General features: G+C 46.0%; 1 protein-coding gene across 3 annotated transcripts in view; it reads right to left on the bottom strand.

Moving 5' to 3' along the window:
* The window catches only part of PPP1R1B (protein phosphatase 1 regulatory inhibitor subunit 1B), a 212,490-nt gene that overhangs the window by 48,334 nt on the left and 142,409 nt on the right, over nucleotides 1-21,747 (bottom strand). For all 3 annotated transcript variants that reach the window (XM_075350128.1, XM_075350129.1, XM_075350130.1), the window contains exon 2: nucleotides 4,720-4,780. In XM_075350128.1, the coding sequence (XP_075206243.1) occupies nucleotides 4,720-4,780 (61 nt within the window). The remainder of the gene's footprint in view (nucleotides 1-4,719; nucleotides 4,781-21,747) is intronic.

Raw genomic sequence — 21,747 nt, 5'->3', positions numbered from 1 at the left:
CATCGGCGGTGTCCTCATCATCCTCTGCATCATTCTGGACCAATTTCTGGATCAAGTCCGACCGAGTATCGGTGTTCCTGTATTCAATCTTTCACATCTGGCACAGATCCTGTAGCATCCATTTACTGCTGCGGTCGTAACTCCTCTCCGGTCCTTGTTCCATGGCTGAGCTGGTGGGGTTGGACATGGCAGCGTCCGAAACCTGAATGCCTCCCCTATGGCCTGCTGGGTATGCTCATGTGCCTCTCTGGTTGTTGAGCTTTGGACGGTGTCCACGAACACCAGTCCTCTGTAGATCCCCTGGATAAACCAGGCTTAGTAGTATCCCACCGCTGCCACCAATTGTGGAGACACGGGGGTCAGTGGGTGCTCTCATCCGCTGGCCCGGCCGCAATATAAAGACAGCATGGCCCAGGGCTCATCCCAACTGAACGCCTGACCTCCTTAACCGTGGGCGGAACACTACTCAGACAACACAGGATGAGGGAATCACAATATTAAAGGCCCTGTCACACACAGAGATAAATCTGCGGCAGATCTGTGGTTGCAGTGAAATTGTGGACAATCAGTGCCAGGTTTGTGGCTGTGTACAAATGTAACAATATGACCATGATTTCACTGCAACCACAGATCTGCCAAAGATTTATCTCTGTGTGTGACGGGGCCTTAAGACTTTATTGGATCCCCAAACAATTAACGGCACATAACACATAACCAGCAAAACACACAAATGTAACAGGCAACAGAGTCTCACCCTTCCGCTGGCTCACCAAGGATTTAGAATGTCCATGCCTCAGAGCTTCCAGGGCTACTTACTCCAATCCAGCAGCACCCCGCTTTCGGCGGGCACCCACCGAGAATGGAATAACGCCAGATTTAGGAAGCTGGCTGAGGTCTGCAAAGTCTGTAGTCCAGTGACTGTATTGTCCCAAGCTGGATTCCTTCCTTAGGTAGTCCTTGATAGCTCAGCTGAATCCTTGCATTCGATGCTGAGGTCCATGGAGTATTATAATCAAGGTTCAGCTTGCCATTCGGATCCGCAGATCCTAGATTGGTAGCATGTAGCAACAGTCGCTCTGGGCAATGGACAGTCCTCCTTCTTATACCCCTGAGCACTCCATTCAGACCATTGGGGTCTTCACGATTGGTGGATAAAACTGGGCTCTCATTGGCCAGATTTCAAGCCGTATACAGATTATCCAGAGATGAGGGAGAGACAGCTTAGGCTGGGTTCACACATAGCGACAGCGACAACGACGTCGCTGTTACGTCACCATTTTCTGTGACGTAACAGCGACCTTGTAAGTCGCTGTTATGATCGCTGCTTAGCTGTCAAACACAGCGACGCAGCAGCGATCATAACGTCGCTACATGTGCAGGGAGCCGCGCACACTGCTTAGCGCTGGCTCCCTGCTCTCCTAGCTACAGTACACATCGGGTTAATTAACCCGATGGGTACTGCAGCTACATGTGCAGAGAGCAGGGAGCCCGCACTGGCAGCGTGAGAGCGGCGGAGGCTGGTAACGAAGGTAAATATCGGGTAACCACCTTGGTTACCCGATGTTTACCCTGGTTACAGCTTACCGCAGCTGCCAGATGCCGACTCCTGCTCCCTGCTCGCTTCATTTCGTTGCTCTCTCGCTGTCACACACAGCGATCTGTGACGCGGGAGAGCAACAATAAAAAAACGAACCAGGGCTGTGTGTAACGAGCAGCGATCTCACAGCAGGGGCCAGATCGCTGCTCAGTGTCACACACAGCGAGATCGCTAATGAGGTCACTGCTGCGTCACAAAAAATGTGACTCAGTAGTGATCTCAGCAGCGATCTCGCTGTGTGTGAAGCACCCCTTACATCTAGAAATTCACATTGTAATACAATGGGAGGTTCGCATAATTGATTTATCTGGGTGTCTGGCAATTACATGAGTCAACAAGAACTGTAACTCTTAAGGTGGTGTCACACACAGCGACGGCGACAACGATGTCGCTGCTACGTCACCATTTTCTGTGACGTGGCAGCGACGTCCCGTTGCTGTCGCTGTGTGTGACATCCAGCAACGAGCTGGCTCCTGCTGTGAGGTCGCCGCTCGTTGCTGAATGTCCTGCTTAATTTTTTGCTCGTCGCTCTCCCGTTGTGAAGCACACATCGCTCTGTGTGACAGTGAGACAGCGACGAACTGAAGCGAGCAGGGAGCAGGAGCCGGCGTCTGGCAGGCTGCGGTAAGCTATAACCAAGGTAAACATCAGGTAATCAAGAAGCCCTTTCCTTGGTTACCCGATATTTACATTAGTTACTAGCACCGCCGCTCTCACGCTGCCAGTGCCGGCTCCCTGCTCCATGCACTCCTAGCCAGAGTACACATCGGGTTAATTACCCGATGTGTACTCCAGCTACGTGAGCAGGGAGCCGGCACTGGCAGCGTGAGAGCACACCGCTTAGCACTGGCTTCCTGTTCTCCTAGCCAGGGTACACATCGGGTTAATTACCCGATGTGTACTCCGGCTCCGGCTACGTATGCAGGGAGCCAGTGCCGGCTCCCTGCTCACGTAGCTGGAGTACACATCGGGTAATTAACCCGATGTGTACCCTGGCTAGGAGAGCAGGGAGCCAGCGCTAAGCGTGTGCGCTGGTAACCAAGGTAAATATCGGGTAATGGTTACCCGATATTTACCTTAGTTACCAAGTGCAGCATGGCTTCCACGGCGACGCGTGTCGTTATGATCGCTGCTGCGTCTGCTGTGTTTGACAGCTAAGCAGCGATCATAACAGCGACTTACTAGGTCGCTGTTGCGTCACAGAAAATGGTGACGTAACAGCGACGTCGCTGTCGCTATGTGTGAACCCAGCTTTAAGAGTCTTGTAGAAACAATGAGGACTTATCACTTGACTATAATCAAACTATCTTCATGTCGGGCTGAATGTTAAGAAACGTTAACCCTTGCTAGGCACTGACAAAGTCCATGTCGTCACAGATACCACCAGAGCCCAGTTGAGAGATACTACCAGAGCCTAATCAGACACCACGGGAGCACAGTAATGAGATACCACCAGAGCCCAGTAATCAGATACCACTGGAGCCCAGTAATCAGATACCACTGGAGCCCAGTAATCAGATACTACTGGATCATCCCAGTAATCAGATACCACTGGAGACCAGTAATCAGATACCACTGGAGCCCAGTAATCAGATACCAATGGAGACCAGTAATCAGATACTACTGGATCATCCCAGTAATCAGATACCACTGGAGCCCAGTAATCAGATACCACCGGAGCCCAGTAATCAGATACCACCGGAACCTAGTAATCAGATACCAATGGAACCTAGAAATTAGATACCGCTGAAGCCAAGTAATCAGATACCAATGGAGTCTACTACGGTAATTAGATACCACCAGAGCCCAGTAAGCAAATACTATCAAAGCCCCGGGGGTGGACATATCATTGGTGCAACCTGTGCAGCTGCACAGGAGCCCAACAGGTTGGAGGGTCCATTTCTACTTCCAAAACAGGTGGACATGATCATTTTGATGAGTTACTGGACTGCAAAGGGCCCATATACTGTTCTTGCATAGGGGCCCTTTTCTGTCTGTGTCCGCCAGTGCGAAGCCCAGTAATCAGATATCAGCTGACACAAGAGGTGTGTTGAACTTCTTTTATAACATTGTAAACTGTTATATTAACTAAAATTATACATATACATTACTTTAAATTAGGTTTCAGAGAGCGATCCGACAAAACACTGGATCACACCCAGATCAATGTTATTCTATGAGGCAGTATACGGGTCTGATTTTTCTTTGGGTCAGGTGGTCCAAGAAAAAAAATTCAGCATGCATGATTTGCTTCAGATTTCGGATAATTCAAACCTATGAGTCAGTGAGAAAAATAGAACCACACTCAGATCAATGCGGCCTGATTTTCACAGACTGACAAAATGGAAAAGATGGAGAATTGTGTTTATATTATTCACAACATTTGAGAAAAATGGATCCCAATCTGATCAAACTCATATCAGAGTCTGGTTTGCATAATCAAACTGTTCAGATGGAGAAAATACAGTTGTGTGTCCCTACCCTTACAGATGCTTTTTTAAAGGGAATCTGTCACCAGGTTTTTGCTACTTCATCTGAGACCAGCATGTTATAGGCAAAGAGATTCTGAAAATAACCACATTTATCTTAGATCACTATGTGCAGCCATTTTGACTTTATCTCATAATTGAGTGTAGCAGTGCAAGGAGCTGTCCACCCACACCAGGCTCTCAATAAAGATTGTGCATGGACTGTGAGGTGTCAATCACAGCAGGGGGTGTGCAGGTCTACTCTGCACTGCAGAGGAGTCACACCAATGTTAATCACAGAGCTATAAACCCTTTAGTATGAGTAACCAATAGCTTGCACACAGATAAGAGAAGCACAGATGTTTTTTCATTTTTAACCCCTGCAGCATGCTGTCCTCAGCTTACATTGCAAGATCCTGATGACAAATTCCCTTTAAAAGAGGTGTGTCCTAATAAAACAAATCCTATAAGTGTCCGACTGATAGCAAGAATGGTGTAGAATGTTGTGTGATGCTGTCCAAAAAAGTTATAAATCTGATGGATTCATTATTAAAAAATCTATTAGGATCTTATAATAAAATAGACAATATTGAATAACAATGGACCCATTATCTCTGTCATGGACACTCAAAAAACTGTATGTTTGGGACTCACCTGGGGACTGTGGATCAGATACACGGAAGAGGGTGGCAGGAGTAGGTCTACGTCTCCTGATCTATAGAGAGTAAAAAACATAAAAAAAAATGAAATTTATCGAAATGGCTGACAATTTACAGTTAGGTCCAGAAATATTTGGACAGTGACACAAGTTTTGTTATTTTAGCTGTTTACAAAAACATGTTCAGAAATACAATTATATATATAATATGGGCTGAAAGTGCACACTCCCAGCTGCAATATGAGAGTTTTCACATCCAAATCGGAGAAAGGGTTTAGGAATCATAGCTCTGTAATGCATAGCCTCCTCTTTTTCAAGGGACCAAAAGTAATTGGACAAGGGACTCTAAGGGCTGCAATTAACTCTGAAGGCGTCTCCCTCGTTAACCTGTAATCAATGAAGTAGTTAAAAGGTCTGGGGTTGATTACAGGTGTGTGGTTTTGCATTTGGAAGCTGTTGCTGTGACCAGACAACATGCGGTCTAAGGAACTCTCAATTGAGGTGAAGCAGAACATCCTGAGGCTTAAAAAAAAGAAAAAATCCATCAGAGAGATAGCAGACATGCTTGGAGTAGCAAAATCAACAGTCGGGTACATTCTGAGAAAAAAGGAATTGACTGGTGAGCTTGGGAACTCAAAAAGGCCTGGGCGTCCACGGATGACAACAGTGGTGGATGATCGCCGCATACTTTCTTTGGTGAAGAAGAACCCGTTCACAACATCAACTGAAGTCCAGAACACTCTCAGTGAAGTAGGTGTATCTGTCTCTAAGTCAACAGTAAAGAGAAGACTCCATGAAAGTAAATACAAAGGGTTCACATCTAGATGCAAACCATTCATCAATTCCAAAAATAGACAGGCCAGAGTTAAATTTGCTGAAAAACATCTCATGAAGCCAGCTCAGTTCTGGAAAAGTATTCTATGGACAGATGAGACAAAGATCAACCTGTACCAGAATGATGGGAAGAAAAAAGTTTGGAGAAGAAAGGGAACTGCACATGATCCAAGGCACACCACATCCTCTGTAAAACATGGTGGAGGCAACGTGATGGCATGGGCATGCATGGCTTTCAATGGCACTGGGTCACTTGTGTTTATTGATGACATAACAGCAGACAAGAGTAGCCGGATGAATTCTGAAGTGTACCGGGATATACTTTCAGCCCAGATTCAGCCAAATGCCGCAAAGTTGATCGGACGGCGCTTCATAGTACAGATGGACAATGACCACAAGCATACAGCCAAAGCTACCCAGGAGTTCATGAGTGCAAAAAAGTGGAACATTCTGCAATGGCCAAGTCAATCACCAGATCTTAACCCAATTGAGCATGCATTTCACTTGCTCAAATCCAGACTTAAGACGGAAAGACCCACAAACAAGCAAGACCTGAAGGCTGCGGCTGTAAAGGCCTGGCAAAGCATTAATAAGGAGGAAACCCAGTGTTTGGTGATGTCCATGGGTTCCAGACTTAAGGCAGTGATTGCCTCCAAAGGATTCGCAACAAAATATTGAAAATAAAAATATTTTGTTTGGGTTTGGTTTATTTGTCCAATTACTTTTGACCTCCTAAAATGTGGAGTGTTTGTAAAGAAATGTGTACAATTCCTACAATTTCTATCAGATATTTTTGTTCAAACCTTCAAATTAAACGTTACAATCTGCACTTGAATTCTGTTGTAGAAGTTTCATTTCAAATCCAATGTGGTGGCATGCAGAGCCCAACTCGCGAAAATTGTGTCACTGTCCAAATATTTCTGGACCTAACTGTATTTGCAAGCTTATCAATGTGTTGTTTCTATTATTCACAGAACGTCTTGCATTGCATCCTCATAGATATAATATGTGGGGACACTGCATAGGAATAATCTACAGCCAAATTGGCAAAACGTGATTGTGGTAGTCACCTTGGAGAGCGGTAAAGCTCATAAAATGGCAGTAATGTCTGCCTGTATCTTACTGAAAATTCTGTAGATACATATACAGTGCCTACAAGTAGTATTCAACCCCCTGCAGATTTAGCAGGTTTACACATTCGGAATTAACTTGGCATTGTGACATTTGGACTGTTTATCAGCCTGGAAGTGTGAAATGCACTGCAGCAAAAAAGAATGTTATTTCTTTTTTTATTTTTTTTTTAAATTGTGAAAAGTTTATTCAGAGGGTCATTTATTATTCAACCCCTCAAACCACAAGAATTCTGTTTGGTTCCCCTAAAGTATTAAGAAGTATTTCAGGCACAAAGAACAATAGGCTTCACATGTTTGGATCAGTTATCTCTTTTTCCAGCCTTTTCTGACTAATTAAGACCCTCCCCAAACTTGTGAACAGCACTCATACTTGGTCAACATGGGAAAGACAAAGGAGCATTCCAAGATCATCAGAGACAAGATCGTGGAGGGTCACAAGGCTGGCAAGGGGTACAAAACCCTTTTCAAGGAGTTGGGCCTACCTGTCTCCACTGTTGGGAGCATCATCCAGAAGTGGAAGGCTTATGTAACTACTGTTAGCCTTCCACGGCCTGGACAGCCTTTGAAAGTTTCCACCCGTGCCGAGGCCAGGCTTGTCCGAAGAGTCAAGGCTAACCCAAGGACAACAAGGAAGGAGATCCGGGAAGATCTCATGGCAGTGGGGACATTGGTTTCAGTCAATACCATAAGTAACGTACTCCACCGCAATGGTCTCCGTTCCAGACGAGCCCGTAAGGTACCTTTACTTTCAAAGCGTCATGTCAAGGCTCGTCTACAGTTTGCTCATGATCACTTGGAGGACTCTGAGACAGACTGGTTCAAGGTTCTCTGGTCTGATGAGACCAAGATCGAGATCTTTGGTGCCAACCACACACGTGACGTTTGGAGACTGGATGGCACTGCATACGACCCCAAGAATACCATCCCTACAGTCAAGCATGGTGGTGGCAGCATCATGCTGTGGGGCTGTTTCTCAGCCAAGGGGCCTGGCCATCTGGTCCGCATCCATGGGAAGATGGATAGCACGGCTTACCTGGAGATTTTGGCCAAGAACCTCCGCTCCTCCATCAAGGATCTTAAGATGGGTCGTCATTTCATCTTCCAACAAGACAACGACCCAAAGCACACAGCCAAGAAAACCAAGGCCTGGTTCAAGAGGGAAAAAATCAAGGTGTTGCAGTGGCCTAGTCAGTCTCCTGACCTTAACCCAATTGAAAACTTGTGGAAGGAGCTCAAGATTAAAGTCCACATGAGACACCCAAAGAACCTAGATAACTTGGAGAAGATCTGCATGGAGGAGTGGGCCAAGATAACTCCAGAGACCTGTGCCGGCCTGATCAGGTCTTATAATAGACGATTATTAGCTGTAATTGCAAACAAGGGTTATTCCACAAAATATTAAACCTAGGGGTTGAATAATAATTGACCCACACTTTTATGTTGAAAATGTATTAAAATTTAACTGAGCAACATAACTTGTTGGTTTGTAAGATTTATGCATCTGTTAATAAATCCTGCTCTTGCTTGAAGTTTGCAGGCTCTAACTTATTTGCATCTTATCAAACCTGCTAAATCTGCAGGGGGTTGAATACTACTTGTAGGCACTGTAGCACTGCTTCCATGTCTCTACCTCTACATAATGTAGGAATAAGTAGTATTACCTCCTTGTTGCTCCCTGGAAACAAGGTAGGCCTCCATTATACTGATTTCCTAACACAGTATAACTGTTGTCACTTTTCTAGTTGTATATGATAAACTCATATATAGAACTGCCTCTCCTTTTCTGCTTGTATATAATAAAGGCACAGATAGTACTTCGTCCTTGTCTCTCTGTGGAAATAATGTGGATACAGATAGTATTTTCTCTAGAGTTGTAAATAGCCAATCTCTGGGGGTTATGGGTATCAGATCACACTGAACTGACATTAATATAATAAGTAACAAGTGGTGATAAGCGAGCACTAAAATGCTCAAGTGCTCAGTACTCGAATCGAGTAGGTTGGACACTTGGATGGGCTTGACTTGAGCACCTAGTATAATGGAAGTCAATAGGAAACTCAAGCATTTATTCGGCAGACACAAACAGTACTGTTGCGGAAGCAGGAAAATTGCTGATATGGATGGAATGGAAGCAGCATGAGGAAGACACTGGGATGCATATATGACTCACAGGTCATTGTTGGGAACAATTTTGTCAGAGTAATATTACTTCACTTTTACGGAGTGACAATAAAACATACAAAACTGAAGATAAAATGGATTTTACATGAAAAAATGTGAAGAAATATTCTTTCTTGTATAATGACTTGTATAGAAGGCAAAATAAAAAAAAATAAAAAAATACTTCTTCCATCATTTAGGGTATGTGCACATTATCAGTGTTTGTTCAGGCTTTCACGCAACTGAATTTTTGCATGAATTTCCTTGTGTTTTTAATGCGCTTTGCTGCGTTTTTGATGCATGCATTGTTATCTCAATAAGGTTAGTTGAAAGACCTGAAGTAGAACAAACATGAAGTTGACCAAAGCAAAGTAATGTCCCGCCCGCCCACATATTATACACTTGAACCCTTTTGTCACGGATAACAGACTGACATGTGGTTTCTGGCAATAGATGTGTGACGCCGTGGACTAGCCAGGTAGTCACATGTAGACCCCCTGCACAAACACCAACCCCTAATAAGGTGACAGCAGCCAACCTACAAAACCCTTGTCACCTCCCTCAGGGTTTGATGTTCACACCAGGGGGCGGAGCCAGGTGGTTGGCCACGTCCACCGAGGAGTTCACAGGCCCTGAGGCAGGAAAAACAGTTCAGTTGAGTCGGTGTAGTCTATACAGTGAAGTGGAGTGGAGTTCAAGTGCAGACCTGTGTCCAGGTCTGCCACAGTCTAACACCAGGTGTCTGGGTTGGAGCCCAGTCACCTCTGGGAAGGAGGCAGATGGTGGTTGCCGCCTGCAGGAGCCGGGAAGATGGCTGGTGGAACTGTAAGGGACTGGGACAGGGTAGTGGCCCGCCGGAACCGAACCAGGGAGCCAACTGGAAACCGGAGCACCAGGAGGGGTACTCAGACCCAGAACGAGGTCCAGAAGCCAATGGACCATGTTGAATTTACTGATTGAGGTCTGGACCTTAGGTCCTTTCCCGTCCCAAGACCCGGAAGACGGCAACAGCCCACCGAGGGGGATGGAAAGCTACCGCCCAGGCAGAGAGATCCCACAGGCCAGCGCCCCCCGTCACATGCATCAAGCTGGGGAGCAGACCACCGTTGCTAAAGCATATACTGCATGAAATCGGAGAAAGGAAGACGGGTTTTTCTGCCGCGCTATGAACCACAAAGCTGAAGATTTCTTAAAATATTTTTTTATTATTGAGCCATTCCAACGCGTTTCAAAGGCATAACCGCCTTCTTCTTCAGGGAATAAAAAACATACCAATACAGAAAAAAACAGGGTTTAAATAGAAGTTTCACAGTGAGGCCATGTTTCTGCACTAATAAATACACATAAATAAATACACATTTTTTTTGACAAAACAATTTTTATTATGGTTTTTCTATCATATTACCGTGCTTGACATGAATCTCCCTTTCATTCAATGTATCAAAGCATGCAGGATCTGTATGTATTTAAACACATTCCCCCCCCCCCCCTTCTCTCCCTTTTTTTTCTGATCATGACGTAGTTCTGCTCCTCATGGCTATGAGTCATGGGGAAATGAGGTCATTCCCAGAAACATGGCCTCACTGTGAAACTTCTATTTAAACCCTGTTTTTTTCTGTATTGGTATGTTTTTTATTCCCTGAAGAAGAAGGCGGTTATGCCTTTGAAACGCGTTGGAATGGCTCAATAATAAAAACATATTTTAAGAAATCTTCAGCTTTGTGGTTCATAGCGCAACAGAAAAACCCGTCTTCCTTTCTCCGATTTCATGCAGTAAATTCATTTTGACGGGGCCGCTGCTGAACCATCCTAGCACTCCCATACGTCTATACAGGGGTTGTGACTGGCACAACCTGACCAGGTGAGTGCATCCATTTTCTTCTTCAAACCCAAATACCGGGTAAGACCCTATTGCGCCTTTCTTTCCCTACTACAGATTCTGTCAAGTCCTTTGGACATCGGGATTTGGCCGCACGGACCAGACCCCGTCTTTCTTGGGAAAGCTGGCAGCAGAGGGATCGGCAGTGCCTATTGCCGGGGAACGGCATGGATTATTACAATAACCGCCTGTCATCCAGGGAGCGCCTAATTTTGCAAACGGTCGGTGCTCCAGATGACCCTGATACGGAGGTTCACATGGATTCAGGAATACTTTTTACGGAGGAGGATACTGTTCGTATGAAAAAACTCTTCCACTCTCTGGAAGATCTCATGAAGGAGGACCTGCATTACAGTCTGGATGCCAGATTTCTCTCCATCTACATGGATGAGGGACTATGCCCAAGAGGACTCCAGATCCGGAGGGATTCTCCTTTTCCACAGGATCCATCTTTCTCAGATAAGTGGAACAATCTTTTCAAAAACTGTATGCAGGGTATGTTATTATGCTTGCATGAAAAGAGGACTAGCATCGCCGTGATTTCCACGGAAAAAATTGCAGAACTTTACAAGGAGCTAGCTCCATTTGTTTTACATCCAGACTATAGGAATTTGAATTCCAGCTTAAACACCCGCCTGCTACAGTTAGAGCAGGATACGATTATTAGAAAGTCTAAAAAACTGCAAAGGGACAGGCAGGAGAATGGTCAAGCTGGTCCAATCCACTCCAGGGAGGGATCAGCTCCTAACCCTAGGAGAAATAGTTTCAGGAGACATAGCTCCTTGACAACTAACACATATAATAACAGAAAAAGCTTTGTGAATAGCAGGTTTCATAAACCTATCAGAACCCCTTCAAACTACACCACCACCCTAGGAAGCAATACAGCTACATCTGAGAGTGCAATAGCCAGTTTGACTTCCAACTCTGACAAACAAGATAAAGCCCCAGATGAGATTGACTCATTGGCTGATAAAGTGTTCTCACAAATAAATAGCTCCAAAAATAATAAAGAGAATTTGATTTCTCGTCTCACTGACCCTAATGGGCCTGTCACTTCTTGCCCTACAGACCCTGTCCCCCCAAACCCTGAAGAAACACGTGCACACCTAGCCAGGATTAGGCTTCAGATAGAACTGGGATAACAGTAATCTCCCGGAGATTCAGAAAATGGGGAATATTGAGGAGTGGAGACGCAAGGGTGTAATATACATGCATCAGATATTGGACGGAGGAATTCTGAAATCGTTCCCGCAGTTACAGAGTGAGTTTCAGTTACCGGCGTCCGGCTGGCTCCACTACAGACAATTAAAACATGCGATTGCAGCCCAAGCGGCTAAACAAAGTGTGGCCATACAGACTGACCTGGTACTGGAGTATGTGTGTAAGGGCGGAGGAAGCACTAAAGGGATCATTTCTGGCACGTATAAAGATATACTACATACCTTTCTGTTAGAATACCCAATTAAAACTAAATCTAAATGGGAGGAGGAAGTTGGGCCGATAACGGAGGAGGTGTGGGAGAGTATCCTGGCGTATGTCCCTAAACTTTCCATGAGCGAACCGGCCAGACTGTCTCACCTATACGTGATTCACCGGGTATATAGGTCTCCCTTACTGATGTTTAAAATGGGGTTGAAAAGGAATTCGGAGTGTCCAAGGTGTCAGGGATCTGACGCAGGTATTTTTCACATGATGTGGTCTTGTCCGAGACTGGTCTCCTTTTGGACTAAGGTTATCCACAAGATAGGAAGAACATATGGGTGTGTCCTCCCCAGGGAACCAGTGATATGCCTATTGGGATATGTTGAGGAGCTTGGGGTGGAAAATACTATGAAAATTGTCATTGCTAGGCTGCTGTATGCGGCAAGAAAGCTAATCGCCAGGTCCTGGATTAAAAAAGACCCCCCGACCAGGGGAGAGTACATTAAAAGGGTGAAGTGTATTCTTCAGCTGGAACGGGGAGTGTATGAAAGAAGGGGGAATGTTAAAATGTTTGAGAAGCTCTGGTCTCCTTGGCTGCAATGCGGATAGGACGAGTGATGGACCAGTAAACTGATATGGGACGGGGATAGCCGTCTGAGACCTCTGATGTGTATGTTTTGTTTTATTTGTGTTACTAGTTGTTCCTCCTGCACAACGGGATGGTTCTATACTACAGTTGAAGGGTATTATAAGTGTGTACTATATGGGATGTAGTATCGGGGAGAAGTGTTGCTGCCGGGGTGGGGGAGGGGGCGGGAGGGGGAGTTAAAGGGGTAATAGATGTGATAAATTTAATTTGGATGCCGATTTGTTATTCTGTTGTATGTACTCTGTTTTAATAAAAAAGTATCTGATTTAAAAAAAAAAAGGCTTCAGATAGAAAAAATAAGAAAAGAGAGGGGTTTGATGGAATCAGAAGAAAATGTTGCCATATCCCAGGAGAAGGATTTTATTGATCTTTTGAATTTATCTGTCCATGATGATCATATCCTCCTGCCTGATACGCAGACATTCACATGTGCATCCGGCATCCCAGCAGATAAAGAGAAAATTATTATAGACAACACCGGTATGTCCCAACCTCTAGTGCCTTTTTTACCATCGGCCAAACCTCAAAAAAATATTTTAATTACGGATTTTTTAATACCAAGATCATCCACCAAAAAAAGAAAAAACATAGAGGAACTAGAGCAGGATCCAAATTTAAACAAAAGGGAGAAAAAGGCCCCGTAAATAAAACAAGAGACAGAGACACTGAAGACCTCAAAGAGCCCAAGGTAACCAATTCTATTTTTAATCTTTCTGACTACATACTCCAAAAGGAGGAAACCCAGGTGTTAAATAAGGGGTTATCTTTTTGCCCATCATATAGATCCAAGGACTTCGATCTCTTTTTGGATGTACAAAATTATATTAGGAAATTAACCCTAAAAAGACATTTCCTCCTAAAAGGGGACACTCCCCCCATTACCCCCACAGAGACAATCCCTTTTTGTCACACCACAGTCAAGCCTAAATCAAGGTTCTATCCGACAGAGAGTAAGGGGCACTTTCTAAAGACCTTCTGTGATTTAGTACTAGCAGACCTCAAGAGGGCTGTGAGCCAAAAAAGACATTTTAAGTGCAACCTATCACACACTGAGAGAAATGCTCTCAAATCCCTGAAAAATAATAAGGATATTGTCATCCGAGCAGCCGACAAAGGGGGCGGTGTAGTCATACAAAATAGGAAAGATTATCTGAAAGAAGCCATCAGGATACTATCAGACCCGACCTATTATGGGGTGGTGAACATTGACAAATATGACCAGGCTGTTTTAGCCTATAAAGATCTAATCCAAAAGGCTGCAGACCAGAATATACTCAATACTGCTGAAAAAAGATTTCTATCAGTCAAAAACCCGGCCTTGGCATTTTTCTACCATCTCCCTAAAATTCATAAGAATTTAATCAATCCCCCTGGAAGGCCTATCATCTCTGGCATCGATTCACTGACAGCCAATCTGGCTCACTATATTGATACACTGATACAGCCGCATGTTCTTGGTCTCAATAGCCACCTCAGGGACTCGGCACCCCTCATAGAAAAACTCAAGGACATCCCATGGAAAAAGTCCTATATATTTATAACTATAGACGTGGCCGCATTATATTCAAACATACACCATTATTTGGGTTTGTCCTGCCTTTCGTTTTTTTTGGAAAGTGACAACAGGATTCCCCAGGCCCAAAAGGAGTTCTTATCAGAAAGTATGAGTTTCATCCTTCATAATAATTATTTCACCTTTGATGATAAATTATATCACCAACGCCTTGGTACGGCGATGGGGTCTAAAGCAGCATGCTCATGTGTAAACCTTTTCATGGGTTTATTTGGAGATGGTCTTTATAGAAAACAGCCTGTATGAGGAAAGTATTGTCGTATATAAAAGATTCATAGACGACCTGTTCATTATCTGGGACTGCGACCTCTCCGATGTCAGAATTTTCCTAGACAACTTGGATAAGAATGACTGGGGTCTAGTTTTCTCATCCACCTTACATAAAGAAGAGATTAATTTCCTCGATTTAACTATTTTTCATTATAATGATAAGATATGTACAAAAACTTATTTCAAAAAGGTTGATGCCAATGGGTACATTCACTTCAATAGTGAACATTATGACAAGTGGCTACATAACATTCCTTTGAACCAATATAAAAGGATTAGGAGGAATTGTTCACAGGATACGGATTTCAGAGAACAGGCTGGGACCCTTAAAAGACGTTTTCTGGAGAGGAAATACCCCAAGTCTCTAATCCAGAAGGCCTTTCAGGGGACTCATGTACTCAAAACAAACTGATCTCATTGTACCCAGGAAAGACCAGTCCACTTCAGAGCCCTCTCATAATAGGAAGTCAGCAGAATTTACCTTGAATTTTATAACTACATACAGTAGGGGCAATGGGGTTATAAGGGATACGCTTTCTAAACATTGGGGCATCCTACAGAATGATCCCATCCTCAAGCCCTTTCTGCCCACCAAACCAGGGGTCACCTTCAGACGGGCTCCCACAATTAAAAATATTGTGGCACCGAGTCGGCTGAGGACAAAGCCGGTGGGTTCCAAAATCACTCTCCCAGATGGCTCATACAAATGTGGCACAAGAAACTGCTTGTGCTGCAGAAGCATACAACATAGGAGAACTACTTTTTGCTCCCTGGGGGGTTCTGAAAATTTTCACATCAGAAACCATTTAACTTGTCAATCCGATTATGTGATCTATTTAGTAGATTGCATGTGCGGTAAGCAATATATAGGGAGGACCAGCCAGGCCCTCCATAATAGATTAAATTCACACCGCCATAATATAAGGACTGGTTTTATGTTACATGGTCTCTCAAAGCATTGCACGGTTCAGCACAATAAGTCCTTTGATTTTAAGATCACCCCTATCGAGCAGATCCCTCCGAACATCAACAACAGGATGGAGGTTTTAAGTAAAAAAGAGACTTTCTGGATACACAGGCTCAATACCCTGAAGCCCCTCGGGCTGAATGAAGTCACTGATCTCTTTTATTAATTTCTCCTCTTCCAGCCTATTTCCGAATGCTTGTTATTCACTGTATATATAGAGACTCCAAGATCTCCGAGAGGCCCTTTTACATTAGATATACCCTTGCTTCTCAAGAAGAGACTCCTTTTTGTTAAAGGGGGTAATTTCTTTCAGATATGGAATTATGTTTTTATCAGTTCCAAAATATTTTATTATTTATATATATTTTTATTTTATATATATATGTATATATACATATATATTCTTTTATATCTATATTTATATGTAAAATTCTTGTGTGTTTTTTTCATATATTTTTATATATCTATTATTTTCTAAGCCTGTATTTATACCCATTGGGCATATTGTTTGATGTATATAATCTGTGTCCATACCTTTTAGGCATATTTTTTGTACGTATATAACCCGGATTTTTAGCTTGTTCCCCTTTAGCTTTTAGCACCCTTCCAACGCTTTTATTTATATATATTTTTTATCATTCAATTGTTGACCGAATCAACAGTCCCCCTGCCTTTTCATACTCTCTCACAAGCAGCACCCTCACATCAATATGTCTGTTTATATTATTCCCTTTTTAATCACGATCGCACCATCCATATTAATCCCCTACACGGGCCTATGTGTTTTTCTCGGGAACCACTTTGGTTTCTCGGGTTACCAGTACGGAATGTTTCACTTTAACCTACATGTTGGTCCCTTGTTTTATTTCCCGACATTTCCCCTCTCCCCCCTTTTTCTTTAATAATGCAATGATCATATATAAAAGATAAATATTTTTAATAGTTTTTCATAAGCCACAAAATGCAGCATGTTTGACTCCAGCACAAAAAAAAACTTCCTTTTTCACAACAAAGCAGGGATTTCCTCTCCATGCTTCACCCCTGTAAGATGTCGGGGCCCCTACATCACTGCCTTACTCAAACACGCGCTTTTCTGCTTTCCCCACCCCTTTGAGCTCACATCACCTTTCATCATGAGAAACCGCTCACTCCTCTCACATCACGCATGCGCTCTACTTTTTTTCCCACAGTTTGAACTTATTTCACCTTTCACCACAAGGAACCCGCTTTTTGCGCACGCGCTCCCTGTTCTTTCTGCCCACACTGCGTGTGCACTGCTTTCCAGAGAATTAACTTGCTTGTTCACGTTCCCCACATTATCCCAAAATAAAAAGGGGGTAAAATTCAGAACATTTCATATACACATATATATTATTCTAAAATTAAATGAACGAGGATTTTCTGAGGACATCCTATTTGAGCCACTGGTTCTCAGTATGCTCCCAAGGCAGAGTAATGGTTAGGGAGGCAGCCTCTCATTTTTTTCCCGACGCCTTCTCTGCAGGTTCAAACCCTGTTTTGTTTTTTTTTTCTCCCTCAAACCCCCCCCCCTTTTTATGCCTATCAAAAGAAATGCACTAATAAATACACATAAATAAATACACATTTTTTTTGACAAAACAAATTTTTATTATGGTTTTTCTATCATATTACCGTGCTTGACATGAATCTTCCTTTCATTCAATGTATCAAAGCATGCAGGATCTGTATGTATTTAAACACATCCCCCCCTTCTCTCCCTTTTTTTCTTATCATGACGTAGTTCTGCTCCTCGTGGCTATGAGTCATGGGGAAATTAGGTCATTCACAGAAACATGGCCTCACTGTGAAACTTCTACTTAAACCCTGTTTTTTTCTGTATTGGTATGTTTTTTATTCCCTGAAGAAGAAGGCGGTTATGCCTTTGAAACGCGTTGGAATGGCTCAATAATAAAAACATATTTTAAGAAATCTTCAGCTTTGTGGTTCATAGCGCGGCAGAAAAACCCGTCTTCCTTTCTCCGATTTCATGCAGTAAATTCATTTTGACGGGGCCGCTGCTGAACCATCCTAGCACTCCCATACGTCTATACAGGGGTTGTGACTGGCACAACCTGACCAGGTGAGTGCATCCATTTTCTTCTTCAAACCCAAATACCGGGTAAGACCCTATTGCGCCTTTCTTTCCCTACTACAGTTGCTAAAGCATAGGCAGTCAAAGTCTACTAAAAAGGTGCAGGAGAAAGGCGGGAACCACCAACCTGAGAGAGGGGCACAGTGCAGCCGGCTGCGGGCACCGACCACCATCCTTTTGGTTTACCAGAGACTCCGGTGTATCTATCATAGTGAGCACAGCAGTGCCCTCGGGCCGTGCACCGCACCACACCATCTTGCCCGCATCTCACAACCAGCGGGCCACGGAACCATCAACCCCTGCCCACGGAGGGGTCAACACCAGGCTGCATGACACCGTCCCCGGGATCCTAGTTAACGGCAGCGGTGATGTCCACACTCACCACAACCCGTGGGTGGCGTCACAACCTTTAATCCCTTAAACCACCACGGCTCCGGCCGTGAACCTCCCCACCAAAGTCCCTACACGTAGCGCCAAGCCCCTTTCAGAGCGACGTGACCCCCGGGTCCGGAGGCGCTCGAGCCACCCACCAAACGAGCCCGGATCCGAGCGGCTCGGCAGGCAGCCGAGCGCGGGGCGGTACACATCGACTCTTCTGGCGTTACAAACATAATTGAACCCATCCACTTACCGGTGGAAGTGCACCTTGAAGCAGAAGTCAGCGGTGACCTGTTGAAAAATTTCAGAATCCGCCATCTTGTCACTATCCCTTGGCGCGAAGTTTCCCGCAAGGCCCGTCTTCCCCGCGAAAAGAGCTGAAGCCCCGCCCCCTGGGAACAGAGCGGTGCAGCCAAGAAGTGAAGCTGAGCGGAAAGAGAGAGCGGAGTGCCCCGAAAAGACCAAGGGGGAGCGGGCGAATGGACAGCTGCTGATAACCGCAGGAGAAGGCAAGGATGTCGGCGTTCCAGGAGGCGAGCGGAGCGGTGCCCGTCACTGGAGTGGCGGGACCCAGAAACGGCCGAGGCGGAGTGGCTTTTGACCTGGAGGACCGCAGACCGAACGAGCTTCCTGCCGGAACCGCTGCCTGGTTGGAGCGGGAGCTGGGCCGATTCTGTGTCCGGGTAAGAGCGCAGACCTTGCAGCAAGTGCTCGACTGGAAGGCGGAGGTCCGGAGGATGGTGGCCGTGGTGTGGGACCGGGAACAGAGGGCCTCAGCTGCAGTGCCACGCCATAACAAAGCCACACAGACCCCCATGTCGTCCCTCATCAGCTGGGAGCTGGAGCCTGCCAGTACTCTGACCAGCAAGCCCGGGGTAGCACAACTCATGGAGGAAGAGGTGCCGTGTACGCTGCCCCCACCGCCGTTCCCGCTGAAAGTTTACAGTCCAGGGAAATACTGCACTTGGAAGGGGAGTCCGATGGCCCGTCCGACGATGGCGCAGTGCGGTCCCCTGCAATGGTGAGAACCGCCGCAAGTTAACCCCTTCAGTTCTGACATTTTAAAGTTTTAAAGTTACAAGTTTTAAAAGACCCGCTTCTGCAAAAACCTCCTGCCTTTGTTGAATGTCCCCATGTGCCCGGGAGATGCCATCCAGTACACGGGTGGAAGGAGGAGGACCCTGCCCGCCTTATTGAACGCCGCTGCGGTTGGAGTCCCAGTGGGCGCCATCTGGGGTCAGAGCCCCTGGTGGAGGAAGGCAGGGAGTTGAAGGAGTGAGGACAGTTCCCGTTCAAAGCCCGGCTTACCGTACCCGCACCGCAGGCAGTGGAGAACAGGGTCTTTATGGACAGTGTCACCCGTGAGTGAAGTGGCATTGGGGACCCGTAAAGCCCTGTGGTGGACTGAGGGAAAGTGGCTGGAGGAGGCTGCGCCGGCAGCAAAGTCCCGTTTGTAAATAATTCCCTGACCACCCTTCAGATCCCACAGCCTCCTGAGAGGCAGACTGGAGGAAGGACCTACGGCAGAGGAGGCCGAGGTCCCGTCACCACTGCAACCGGTGGTCCCCTGGACGTGGGGCCTCTGAGAGACTGCCGGGTAAGGAACTTTTTACCCGGCCCGTTGAGCAACACCTGGGCCCGTTCCTGTTCCTGGACTGGGGAAAAGGGGTGCTGCCTGTTTCTTAGAGGCAGCATCAAGGATAGGTTTGTTTGGGTGGGTGACTGAAGGACCTGGTCCCGTTCCCGTTAAATAAAAATGTTTTTACTTGCAACGCTTAAAAAATGTGCCTCCCGCAAGGGATGATTACCCATATGCTTGAATTGTACAAAGTTTAGTATACTTGTATTGTGTTTCCCGTTTTATCTTTCAGAAACAAAATAAACCGGTGGTGGTCGGGCAGCCCGCGGACGGTCTGCATTAAACCAAGGGGGAATGTGACGCCCTGCACTAGCCAGGTAGTGACAGGTAGACCCCCTGCACAAACACCAGCCCCTAATAAGGTGACTGCAGCCAACCTACAAAACCCTTGTCACCTCCCTCAGGGTTTGATGTTCACATCAGGGGGCGGAGCCAGGTGGTTGGCAACGCCCACCGAGGAGTTCACAGGCCCTGAGGCAGGAAAAACAGTTCAGTTGAGTTGGTGTAGTCTATACAGTGAAGTGGAGTGAAGTTCAAGTGCAGACCTGTGTCCACGTCTGCCACAGTCTAACACCAGGTGTCTGGGTTGGAGCCCAGTCACCTCTGGGAAGGAGGCAGACGGTGGTTGCTGCCTGCAGGAGCCGGGAAGATGGCTGGTGGAACCGTAAGGGACCGGGACAGGGTAGTGGCCCGCCGGAACCGAACCGGGGAGCCAATTGGAAACCGGAGCACCAGGAGGGGTACTCAGAACCAGAACGAGGTTCAGAAGCCACTGGACCACATTGAATTTACTGATTGAGGTCTGGACCTTAGGTCCTTTCCCGTCCCAAGACCCGAAAGACGGCAACAGGCCACCGTCCAGGCAGAGAGATCCCACGGGCCAGCGCCCCCCCGTCACACGCATCAAGCCGGGGAGCGGACTACCGTTGCTAAAGCATAGGCAGTCAAAGTCTACTAAAAAGGTGCAGGAGAAAGGCGGGAACCACCAACCTGAGAGAGGGGCACAGTGCAGCCGGCTGCGGGCACCGACCACCATCCTTTTGGTTTACCAGAGACTCCGGTGTATCTGTCATAGTGAGTGGCCCCGGGACCATCACCCCCTGCTCACGGAAGAGTCAACACCAGGCTGCATGACACCGTCCCCGGGAGCCTAGTTAACGGCAGTGGTGGTGTCCACATTCACCACAACCCGTGGGTGGCGTCACGAACTTTAATCCCTTAAACCACCACGGCTCCGGCCGTGAACCTCCCCACCGAAGTCCCTACACGTAGCGCCAAACCCCTTTCAGGGCGACAATCCCCCCGGGTCCGTAGGCGCTCGAGCCACCCACCAAATGAGCCCGGATCCGAGCGGCTCGGCAGGCAGCCGAGCGCGGGGCGGTACAGATGGTCAGAGCACCACCCGTTCCCTATATAGGGTCTAGCACTAGGTATACCTAGGGTCAGGTATCCGGCTCGGCACATAGGTGCGGAACCTATCTAGGGTGGTGAGGGACCCCAGGGACCAGCGGTAGGTTTGGTCAGGGGTCACCATCTCCCCCTTTCCTATTTTTTATATCCAGCCAAGATAAAGCAGACAGTTGCAGGCTGATATTGTCAAGGTGGGAAGGTCCGCCATGGGAACACCTTGGACTACGTCTGAGCTACAGGGATTTTTTTTTTAATAATAAATTGGTCAAAGAGGGACAGTATCTTGTTTTTCTCTCTTTTTACTATATGTCTTTCAGGTTTCTATTTGTGGACTATGTTGGATTCAGTAAACTACTTTGGATCTCCATGGCTTTTTTTCTTTTAATTAAATTGGTGAACCAGGGCTAGTGTCAGGGGGCGTGTTTTTTAACATAAAATACTTTTGTGGGTTTTTTTCTTTTAACTTACTGTGTTAGTAATGGGGTGTCTGGTAAACTCCTCTCTAGTACTAATCACAGGGCTTGATGCCAGCTGACACTACACAGCTGACATCAACCCCAACTACTATTACCCCAATTGCCACCTACACCAGGC

This window comes from Anomaloglossus baeobatrachus, chromosome 5 (assembly GCF_048569485.1).
Source record: "Anomaloglossus baeobatrachus isolate aAnoBae1 chromosome 5, aAnoBae1.hap1, whole genome shotgun sequence".
Classification (NCBI taxonomy): Eukaryota; Metazoa; Chordata; class Amphibia; order Anura; family Aromobatidae; genus Anomaloglossus; species Anomaloglossus baeobatrachus.
This window is presented reverse-complemented; position numbering and strand designations above follow the sequence as displayed.